General features: G+C 44.8%; 1 protein-coding gene across 5 annotated transcripts in view; it reads left to right on the forward strand.

The window, feature by feature from the left end:
• The window catches only part of LOC128608562 (serine/threonine-protein kinase Nek3), a 40943-nt gene that overhangs the window by 11091 nt on the left and 17568 nt on the right, over positions 1-12284 (forward strand). For 4 of the 5 annotated variants that reach the window (XM_053626371.1, XM_053626374.1, XM_053626375.1 and 1 more), the window contains 7 exons: positions 104-187; positions 530-600; positions 1782-1868; positions 3210-3264; positions 4962-5162; positions 6003-6078; positions 11414-11523. In XM_053626371.1, the coding sequence (XP_053482346.1) occupies positions 104-187; positions 530-600; positions 1782-1868; positions 3210-3264; positions 4962-5162; positions 6003-6078; positions 11414-11523 (684 nt within the window). The remainder of the gene's footprint in view (positions 1-103; positions 188-529; positions 601-1781; positions 1869-3209; positions 3265-4961; positions 5163-6002; positions 6079-11413; positions 11524-12284) is intronic. The other variant, XM_053626373.1, reaches the window with a different exon arrangement.

Here is a 12284-nt window from a genome sequence, read left to right on the forward strand (position 1 = left end):
TCTCTCTCTCTCTCTCACACTCATTCTCTCTCTCACTCGTAATAATTGTCTGTAATTAGTTTGAATGAATTCTTAAATAATTACTCCTGTCTCCTCTTTACAGATAATAGACTGGTTTGTTCAGATCTGTTTGGGTCTGAAGCACATTCATGACAGAAAAGTTCTGCACAGAGACATCAAAGCTCAGGTACACACTTCTTACATTTAATTTTTAAGGTGGGCGAAATATCACAATAATAAGGATCACAATATATTTCACGATACATGATATATGGTATTCAAATAGGCAGCAAAACCGTTCAAAACACTACATTTAAATCACTTGGGGACATGCAGTTTTAGGAAAATAATTAGTGACAGGGTGGTGTGATGTGCGATGACACAAAGTGGAGTTACTGTTACCACCACGGGGTTGATAATTTTCCTATAACAGGATGTCATGAAGTGATTTATAAGCTTTACATTGATAGAAATTATTGTTCATTAATATAAAAAAATTTTCTTGTATTGTTTTTATGAAACCTGGTAGAACATCTTTCTCACTCAAGGAGGGACAAAAGTCAAACTCGGAGATTTTGGCATCGCAAGAATGTTAAACAAGTGAGTGTGTGTAATATGTTATTCTGTGTGTGTGTGTGTGTGTGTGTGTGTGTGTGTGTGTGTGTGTGTGTGTGTGGGGGGGGGGGGGGGTTATAGGTGTTTTTTATAATTGAATTAGGAGTGGTGGCTTAGTGGTTAACATGTTTGCCTCGCATCTCCAGGGTTGGGGGTTCAAATTCTGCCTCCACCTTGTGTGCGCGGTGCTTGCATGTTCTCCCCTTGCCGTGGGTGTTTCCTTCTGGTACTCCGGTTTCCTCCCCTAGTCCAAAGACATGTGATGTAGGTCAGTTGACATCTCTAAATTGTCTGTAGTGTGTGATTGTGCCCTGCGATTGGTTGGCACGCCATCGAGGGTGTCCCCCGCTTTGTACCCTGAATACCCTGGGATGGGCTCCAGTCTCCCCTGCAACCCTGTATAGGATAGGCAGTATGAAGATTGGATAGATGGATGTGAATGATACACTATTAATCATGTTTAAATGAATCCTATTTGAATTATTATTACGTTTTTGGATTTCCTTAATTAATTTCATATAGTGGACTATGATATTTGTGATCTTAAAGTAATTCTGGATTTTACTTAAACATTAAGAATGTTACTCATTCTAATAAGGTTTTTGATTTCCCTCAGTCACAGACTGATTGTAACAAGTTCATGTTGTTTAGAGCTACAAGGAAATGGAAGAGGTGTACTTTGGAGACAGCTGATTGGCCACATAGAAATTCACTGTAATTGATTTTATTATTAATTTATGTTACTTCTTTTTCCTGCTTGTCTCTGAGTACTGTATATTTAATCTGTGAAGCCCTCAGTGAGCTTCTGCACCATTCCAAACCTTTCTGAATGACTAAATATTTTACATGTGCATTTATCAGTATTTTAAGATGTAGGGGTATACCCTGGAGTCCTGCCGAAATTCCCCCATTGGCCTTTCTCTATCATGGTCTCCTAATAATCCCCATCCCTGAATTGGCTACATCACTCTCTCCTCTCCACTAATAGCTGGTGTGTAGTGGGCATTCTGGTGCACTGTGGCTGCCGTTGCATCATCCAGGTGGATGCTACACAGTAGTGGTGGTTGAGGAGACCCCACCCCCCATACTATGTAAAGCACTTTGAGTGTCTAGAAAAGCACTATATAAATGAAACTGTAACTAACTCATGTCTTTTGCTGGTGCAGCACAACAGAGCTGGCAAGAACATGTGTTGGGACACCATACTATATTTCTCCAGAAATCTGTGAGAATAAGCCTTATAACAACAAAACGTATGTACTGTGACACATTGCATGTTGTGTGTGTGTGTGTGTGTGTGTGTGTGTGTGTGGGTGGGTGTGTCCGTCCATCCATATAAGGGCGGATCTAAAATTTACCTAAAAGAAAATGTGCCTGATCTGTCATTTAGTTCTTTACAGATCACTGTATAATAATTATGGAATAAAACACTTGGGGCATGCAGTTGTAGGAAGCGAATTAACGATGAAGTAGTGTGATGACAAGTTTACAAGTTAGTTTACAAGTTTGACGCATACTGTATCTTAGCTCTTGTCTTCAAATTGAAATACTCACAACCCTGTCCATGGAATATCCTTAGTCTTTCTTTATTCTTCAAACTCAAACTTTCTTTCAATTGTTGTACAGTATAATCCACTTGTTTTATCACATCTTCTCAACAATCTGTTTGTTGTCTAACATACTGTAATCCCTTACAGTCAAAAGCTTGTTTTCTCCCAAACGTGTACATCTTAATAGCCTTTTTTTTTTTTACGTGCGTTACTTAACGCTGAACTAGCATACCATTACTGAGCATGCACAGTAAGAACCAGTGAGAACAAAGGAAAGATAAACAATGTTAAATGTCTGCTTAACACAAGTAAAATATATCAATGAATTTAAACAATGGAAACCTGAAATAAGACTATAAAATATTATAATGAATTTAAACAGTAGAAACCTGAAATAAGGCCACTACACTAATTATTTTCCTATGTTCCAAAGTGTTTTATTCCGCTTACACCACAGGAATTTGCCAACCATTACAACTGTTCATTTAATAAAGAGACATCTTACTTTTTATCTGTTTATAGTTACGTTTATTTTTGTAGTTACTGTTAAATATTTAAATTACAGTTGTTCTCTTGCCAGCCTATCATTTTTTTCTGTCTTTTGTTGTTAATACGAAAAAAGGATCACATTTAATATAAACCTTTGATATGAATTATATGCTGTTTGAGCTACTGTTATAGAAAATTCTTCACCTTCAACACCTTCTGACCTGTATAGGTCTCTGTATATTCTATCAAAATAAGACCCTGTACAAGTCTTGATAAACAAGCTGTAAAGTGTTAAACATACAGTGTGTGTTTGTGTGTGTGTGTACGGTTTCTCATACACAGACGCCACGTAGTGCTTAGAAAGGAAGCTGGCAAAGTTGAGAAACCACAGGAACTTTTAGCAGCTAAGATGAAAAACTAGCTCTGTGGTTCTCTCTCTCTCTCTCTCTCTCTCTCTCTCTCTCTCTATATATATATATGTATATCTTTCTCTCTCCTGCTCTCTCTCTCTTGCTCTCTCGCTCCTCTGTATTTATATATGTCTTTGTTCTACAGAGATATCTGGTCTCTCGCCTGTGTCCTCTATGAGCTCTGCACACTAAGACACCCAGTGAGTGCTAGAACAAACCACTATTTGCAGTCGCATACAATACACACACACACACACACACTCTCACACACACAGAGACACACACACACACACACACACACACACACACACAGACACACGTGCACACACACACACACACACACACACACATCCTCATCCTCCAATCTCACACACAAAGCCACACACAAAGCCACACACAAAATATGACAAACATATTATAAATTATTTATAATCCCACTATCCAGTGTCACCCAGAAGAGGATGGGTTCTGTTTTGACTCTGGTTCCTCTCAAGGTTTCTTCCTCATGTCATCTCAGGAGGTTTTTTTTTTTGCTTCTAGTTTTTTCATTAGGGATTTAAATCTAAATCTGATTTCTAAATTTCAGTATTGTAACAATAAATAAAATATGCAAATAAAATGTAATTGAATTAAATCAATATCATTCAGGAGCACATGTACACCAAAGAATTAGACACACTAGATTAAACATATATTTTTCATTGCCTTAAAGAGGTTTTCTTAAACACTTCTGGGCGAAATTTATTTCCAAGACAAATATAAATAGTGAAGTTAATGACCACGTGTAAATTTATTTCTGAATCAAAATGCACATTTTCTCCCCCTTAAAGAGAAATTTTGATTTCTCTTTAAATTTTCATTAACATAACTTAATCTCTTTAACATAACTTTTGATTTCTTTAACACTTTTTGAGGTGATTGTATAATTACTTGCGACTTGACTTGGACTCGTGAAAAAATTACTCAAGACTTGACTTGGACTTGAAGATAGAGACTCATGAAAAACACAAGTCATTTTGGTTTGGCATTCCCGATTGCGTTCTTTCTTTACTACCCCACATGATAGCATCAAATTTTTCTATTCATTCCTCAGTCATTCATTCTCTATCAGTATGTGCTACAGCAGCAAATATCCCAACAATTAATCTCTAAACACACCAAGCCAGGATTATTATATACACGTGTGATGCATCTGAAGGCGCGTGTTCATCACCCATTGGAAAAGTGCTGTTATATACATGAACAACAAACAATAACAATATAGCCAAGCCTTACCTTGTGATGATCTTCTTGTGATTTAATTTGAAAAGCGATCAATTAATCCAATGGGAAGTTGTGGTGTTACACAGCTATCAGGGGCTTGCTTGCTGTCCCTTTTCAACAAGTACAAATGTTTCCATGTCCTTTTCATGTTTAGTTTTATGTTTTCATATTTCAGTTTTAATATTTCAAAATTGATTTAGCCTCATACACTGTTAATTACAATAACTAGCTGAAAGAACCATTGCTAAAAATAGAACAAAGACTTGAGACTTGACCTGGACTCCACCACAAAGACTTGAGACTTGACTTGTACTCCACCACAGAGACTTGAGTCTTGCCTTTGACTTGGACCTCAGGGACTTGTGAAAATGTCTGACACACACACACACACACATAAACCCATACACATAGAAACTTATGAACACTTACATTTACTGTACTTTCATTCATTCATTTATATTATATATTTATATTATATTATACCCAAACTATAATAATCCATAATAATAATAATAGAATGTCAGTAATTTCCTGCATATCATATCAGATTTTTTAAAGATTGTGTTTCTGATTATTGGATCAGTGTGGGTGCATTTGCTTGTCTGTGATACTGCGTATGTGTGTGTGTTAACAGTTTGAAGGCAGCAGTTTGAGGCAGCTGATCATGAGGATATGTAGGGGGCACTACACTCCAATATCACAGCGTTACAGTGCTGAACTCAGGCTGCTGCTCTCACAGCTGTTTAAGGTCAGTCCCCGAGACCGGCCCTCGGTCAACTCGCTGCTGAAACGCCCACTTCTGGTCAAACACATCAGCAAGCACCTGGACCCACAGGTAACACACAAATACACACACAGACATAGTGTTGTTGTGCTATATGAGTGTTAGTTTTAAAGTGCTGATATCTTGGTGACCTATGACCTGTTCATTTGAAAATGCAGTTTTATATTAACCTTTTTTTTAAATTCCTTACAATCGGTCCAAATAACCTGGAAGATATATATATATAGAACCTGGCAAAAAAAAAATTCTTAAAAAGCAAGGCATTAAGCCATTGCCTTAGTGTATTAATTCGCTGATAAATCTCGTTTGGAAAAATGACTTCTGTTCCTGAAGGCTTGTGTTTAGATCCGCCTCCTGTCAGTCATTTTATAGACACTTTATGGGCCACTGTAGATCCTGGGGCGGAGCTTCATGAACATGGGTGGAAATCATTCAAATATGGAACCCACCTAAACGTTGAAGACCTAATCTATAAAAAAGAAACTTACCTAATGCGCCTTTAATTCTAAATACACAAAAGACACATTAACATATAGAAGTTGATTAAAAGTAATAAAATACAAGTAGTCCATGTAATGAACCAGAATCAGTAGAAGAGGGAGGATGTGTCTGTTGTTAGGCAGGCAATGGTCAAAATGCAAAATGGTCAGAACACAGAAATAGGCTACCAAAAAAAACATGACACAACTTGAGAATGGCAAGACTCAATGGCAAATATAAACTGAAGAGCATGTGCCCAACCCAGGAAGTAAACAGGAAATGAACAGCTCATTATTTTACCTCTGCTGGCAGGGAGGGGTACTGTCTTGGGTTGTTGTGACAGACACATGATTTTCTTTTACACTGTGTGTGTGTGTGTGTTGTGGGTTTCTGTCTCTGGCTGTGTTGCAGTTCATAGAGGATGAATTTAGTCACACAGTTCTGCACAGAGAACCTGTAGCACAGCATGTGAACAAACATACTGCAGGTACCCAACACTGTCCTACACACAGCACACATACTCTACCCCAAGGGTGTCTAACCTACTTAATTACAGTACAACGAGGATTAAAATTTAGAACACGGATTAAGTTAAATCTAAAAATGAGCTATTGTCTGCCCCACTAGGGGGCAAAATAGAGTAGTAAACTCATAGCTATAAACCTGGCTACTAACAAAATGTGCTAATGATGGGTAATTGTTTATTAGCAAGTTTCCAGAAACAGTTACTAGATTGTAACACTACAAAATGTGGAAAAGTACAAGAGAGTGAATACTTATAAGGAATGTATATGGACTTAATCTGCTAAATGCATTTTTTTGGTCCAACCTACTTGGAATAAGTCTAATGTGGCCTGTTAACTAAAATGAGTTTGACCCCTGCTCTACACTGCAAAAACAGTATTTTTGTTGTAGTCCAGATTTTTAAAAATTTATTTATTTGTACTATTTGTACTATTTGTGACGATGGGCCGGAAGCCGGCGCACAAGAGACAAAGATTGTTCCTCCTGCGACTGCCGTGGTGGTGCTGAAGAGACAGCTCTGCTTCAGCACCACCAATGTTTTGGACGGCCGGAGAGCACATGGCGGCTGGGCGGGGTCGCCGACACACACACGGCCGGTGAATGGCGCGCAGCACGGAAGAATTCCACCATCCAGCAGGTGAGGGGTGAGTATAAAAGGGTGATATTCCGCTCGCAAAGGGAGAGAAGGCTCTCAGTACACACGACTCTGACGCGAGCGAAGACTCTGCCCCCTGGCTGCTACCGCGGCGTTGCCTGAAAGCTGAACGGAACCCCCATCACTCCCGAAAACCCCAGCGCAACCCCGGCAACCCCGCGCACACACGCGCGGGCGCACCCACACCCCCCTTCACAGACTATCTTGAATAAAGATTCTCCATGGGCAACACTAAAATGGCCTCCTGTGTGTCTGCACTCCGCCCACCGCTGGCTAAGTTCCCTACACTGGTGGAGGATGTGGGCATGAGCACAGACCCACCCACCTGAAGAAGAAAAAAAATTTAATAGATAATGTCCTTTTTCCCCCCTTCTTTCCTCTTTCCCTTCTTGGTAAAGCCTCACACTTCACACAACACACAAAAAAAAATTGGATCCCACACTGCAGCATCTTATGGAGTTGAATCTCCAGCAGCAAGCCATGACACAGCAGCTCGCTCAAAGTCTGCAGGTCGCAACCCGGGAACTGGTGGCCCTGAAAGCAACGACCCCCGCAGCCACCACACCTCTACACGATCCCAGCCGTGAGGTCCGATGCCTGCTTCCCCCACTGACCCCCGAGGATGACATCGAGGTCTACCTAGAGGCCTTTGAATGACTCGCCCACCGCGAAGACTGGGGCAGCAGCGAGTGGCCATGCATCCTCGGCCCGCTGCTCTCCGGAGAGGCGCGCACGGCCTACTACGCCCTCTCTCCGGAGGAAGCAGCAGACTATGAGGAAGTGAAGAAGGAGATCCTGGGGTGGTGTGGGCAAACCCCCCACCAAGAGGCGGTGGAGTTCCACCGGTGGAGCTATCGGCTGGAGGTCAAGCCACACGGGCAGATGGACACCCTCCTACGCATAACCAAGAGGTGGCTCCAACCCGACCTATATACTGCCACCGAGGTGGCAGAAAAGGTGGCCATGAATCGATTCCTAAGGGATTTCCTGCCCACAGAACGCCAGGTAGTGGGAATGCAGGCGCCGGGGACGCCCAAGGAACTCCTAACCACCTTGAAGCGCGCCTTGGCCACCCTTGAACTCGGCAGGGAAGGACGGCGGTCCCGCAGCCTGCTCAGAATATTCCCACCACACCGGCCCGAACGCCAGCACTACCCTGGTGGTGGTGGGGAAACACCGAAGCCAGCCCGCCTACGGGACACCCAGGGACGAGCCCATGCCGACGGAGCCAGACCTGGAGACACCAAAGAAGGCCCAGAAACCCTGGCTGGCTGGGTGCGCCCTCCACACGCCGAACCCACCAAGAGCCCCTACCCTGACTGTGTGGGTCGAAGGGAGCCCGATCACCGCCCTCCTGGACTCCGGGAGTACAGTGACCCTCGCCCGGCCGACAATCCTGCCAAAAGAAATCAGCCATAACGGGACTATCACTGTAACCTGCATCCATGGGGATGCCCGGGAAGTCCCCACGGTTGAGGTCCAGATACCAGGTAAAACATGCACCTGGACACTCCTAGTCGGCATCATCCCCGACCTCCCTGTGCCGCTGCTTCTGGAAAGAGACTGGCCAAGGTTCCCGGCCAGCCCAACTCCCAAATCCAGGAGGGCGCCCCAGCGAGCGAAAGAGACACGAGCCCGGCATGCCTGCTTGGCGCAAGATGAGGGGGACCCCACAGTAAGCCGCACACACACTCAAACCCAATCTCGTCTGTGTTCCAACAGGTAAACCGGCAGGGGAACTTTGGGCGGGAGCAGAAGGAGGACGACCGCCTGAAACACTGCTGGGCCCAGATGCGGCAGATAGAAGGGGTCGACCAGAATCCAAACCAGAGGCTCCCCTCCTCCTACTTCCTCGTCAGGGGAGGCCTCCTGTATCAACGGGCCAGCCGCCGAGGGGAAATTGTGGACCTCCTGGTAGTCCCCAAGACCTACACGCAGACGCTGATGCATGAAACACCCTAGAAAAGCTAAAAGACTGCTTTGTCTGGCTGGGGATGGATGCAGAGGTCCGGAACTTCTGCCAACAGTGCCCCCAGTGCCAGCGCACCGCCCCACGGAGGCCCCCGCCAGCTCCCCTTATCCCTCTGCCCATCATAGGCATCCCCTTTGAGAGGGTCAGCATGGACCTCATGGGACCACTCCCCAAATCCGCCCGGGGCCACGAGTACATACTCATCATCCTGGATTACGCCACCTGATACCCCAAGGTGGTGACGCTCCGCAAAGCCACCTCCCGTAACATCACAAAAGAACTGATGCTTCTGTTCAGCTGCGTGGGGATACCAAAGGACATCTTGACCGACCAAGGTACGCCTTTCGTCTCCAAACTAATGTCTGATCTGTGTTGGCTGTTGCAGGTTAAGCACCTAAAGGCGTCCGTCTACCACCCACAGACAGACGGGCTCGTCGAGAGGTTCAACCAGACCTTGAAGCAGATGCTATGATGGGTGGTAGATGAAGAGGGAGAAATTTGGACCTCCTCCTACCCTATGTCCTCTTCGCCATCCAGGAGTGCCCCCAAGCCTCCACGGGCTTCACCTCCTTCGAACTCCTCTTCGGACGGCAACCTCGATGACTGCTGGACGTGACCCGGGAAGTCTGGGAGGAACAGCCCTCCCCGTTTCGCTTGGTTGTCGAGTACATGCAGGAGATGCAGGGGAGGATTGACTGAGTGGCCCCATTCGTCCAGGAGCATATGAGAGCCGCCCAGGAGGAGCAGAAACGAGTGGACGACTGCCCGGCACAACCCCTGAAGTTCCAACCTGGCGATCAGGTGCTCCTACTGGTGCCGAACAGCTCCTGCAAGTTCCTAGCCCGGTGACAAGGGCCATACACAGTCCTCGAGCGGAAGGGGGCCATAAAGTATCACCTGCAACAGCCCGGTAAGCGAGCGAAGACACAAACATACCACGTGAACCTGCAAAATAAATGGGTAGAGCCGGCGCCAGTAGTGTCTGCGTTTGCGGCACAGGACACAGGTCATGACGAGGGTACCTTGGTCCCGCTGGGTGAAGACCTCACTCCCGGGCAAAGACAGGAGCTATACGAGTTGGTGGGTCAATTCACGGATGTGTTCTCTACCTCCTCAGGGATGACGCAGATGGTCCACCATGAGATCAAGACCCGGACGGGAGTGGTGGTGCGGCAGCGGCCCTATCGGGTCCCGGAGGCCCGCCGCAAGGCTATCAAGGAGGTGATCGGCTGAATGCTGCGGGACAACATCATCGAGGAATCCAACAGCCCCTGGTCCAGCCCCATCATTGTCGTGCCGAAGCCCGATGGAAGTATGCGCCTAGGCAATGACTTCTGGAAGCTGAACCAGGTCTCGGAGTTCGACAGCTATCCCCTCCCCCGAGTGGACGATCTAGTGGAGCGATTGGGGAGGGCCCGGTTCATATCCACCCTGGATCTAACCAAAGTATACTGGCAAGTGGCCCTGGCCCCAGAGGTGAGACCAAACATGGCCTTCAGCACGGTGAACGGCCACACGCAATACTGGGTCAAAACATTCGGGCTCCACGGGGCACCCGCAGCGTTCCAGCGACTGATGGATATTGTCCTGCGCCCCATCGGGCCTTTGCAGCTGCCTACCTGGACGATGTGGTCATCCACTCCTCCACTTGGTCGGAACACCTGTTCTACCTGGGGGAGGTCCTGAAAGAGCTCCGGAAGGCTGGGCTGACACCCAAAAAGTGCCACCTGGGGCTGACTGAGGCACAGTATCTTGGGTACCGTATTGACCGGGGCCTAATAAAGCCCCAGATGAAGAAAATTGAGGCAGTAAGGGACTATCCCCGGCCTACATAAAAAAAAAAAAAAAAACAGGTACCTGCCTTCTTGGGGTTGGCGGGGTACTACCGCAGATTTGTGCCTAACTTCTTCTCTGTAGCCTCCCCCCTCTCAGATCTCACGAAGAAGGGCCAGCCGGACCGGGTGAAGTGGTCGGCAGAAGCAGAGCGGGCCTTCCAAGCCCTGAAAGAAGCCCTCAGCAGCGCCCCAGTGCTGAAAGCCGAACGGAAGCCCCGTCACTCGGGAAAACCCCAGCGCGACCCCGGCAACCCCGCAGACGACTGAGACCCTCACCGCATGATCGCACTCCAACACACACACGCACACCCCCCTTCACAAACTATCTTGAATAAAGATTCTCCACGGGCAACACTAAAACGGTCTCCTGTGTGTCTGTGCTCCGCCCACCGCTGGCTAAGTTCCCTACATATTTTATGTCAGCAATATTTTCCATAAGTATATGGCATATTTTTATGAGTATATTTTATGAAGTCTAAAAATGTTCCTGTGGTAGAAAAGTGCCTATAAGTTTCCAAGTAGCAGTATTATAGCACATACATATGAGACAAATTAAAACAATACTTGTACTAAGTAAAATGTGAAGTGAAGTAAATGTTACAAAACGAAAGTTGATTTTCCTATAACGACATATTCTGAAATGGTTTATTTATCTTACTGAAATACAGATTATATATATATTTTTAAATTAAAGAACAACACTATCCATTTTTTGTTTATAGTTATATTTAATGGGGTTAAGTTAGGTCTCACTCATGCTATAGCAGCTATAAACAGGCATTCTCTCACCAGAATCTTTTTGCACTTCCTTGAATCTTTCTCTCTCTGTCCAAAGTTACACCAAGGCCTGGTCCAGCAGTAAAGCCTAAGCATCCACCGAGCAAGCTGCCTCCCAGACCAGAGCGAAGATGTGCAGTAACCAAGCCTTGCATCACACAGAATAAAGTATTGTTCTTCTTCTTCCTCCATGTTTTCACTTTATGGTTAATATCCCGTCTAATATTAGGGAATTGTGTGAGGATATGACCAGTGTGTCAGTTTTAGCCCCTTGAACTGAAAATGTTGGGTTTTTTGTCATACATGTTTAACTTATACATTTGAGCACACTGGCCAGGTCCCAGTTGACTTTAGTGAAAGATTACTGTAAGCAGCAGGTAGACATCTTGTCTGGTGACCATGTAAAGTAGAGCTGGCATTTTCTGAACAGTTTTTACAAACTAGACCAGTCTCTTGCATTTAGTATCATACTGTAGCTACATTGTTTATTTTAATGTAAGTCATATTCACATCTGAAACTTTTTGATAGTGGTAGAGTGTCAGTGATTTTTTTTTTTACTTAACATGATACAAATAGGGGGCACACTATTTGTTTTGCTCTCATCCCTGGTTTGTGCCAGTAACCCAACATATACCAATACTGCCTTACTGAGCTCCAAAATAAAACCATATTTCTACCATATTTCTGTACAAACTGCCATACAATTCACAGATCCTTTCTTAAACTTTTACCTGGTTAAGCCATTTGACTACTGATCGGAAGGTTGTGATTTCAAATCCCAGAAAAGGTCAACTTCCCTTAACTTCTCGATTGTATAAATGAGCTAAAATTCAATGTCCTTTAACTTCTGTAAGTCCCTCTGGAATAGGGTATCTGTTCAATGCTGTAAGTATAAATGTAATGTAACTCGCAGCAACACTATGTCCCG

This window comes from Ictalurus furcatus, chromosome 6 (genome assembly GCF_023375685.1).
Source record: "Ictalurus furcatus strain D&B chromosome 6, Billie_1.0, whole genome shotgun sequence".
Lineage (NCBI taxonomy): Eukaryota > Metazoa > Chordata > Actinopteri > Siluriformes > Ictaluridae > Ictalurus > Ictalurus furcatus.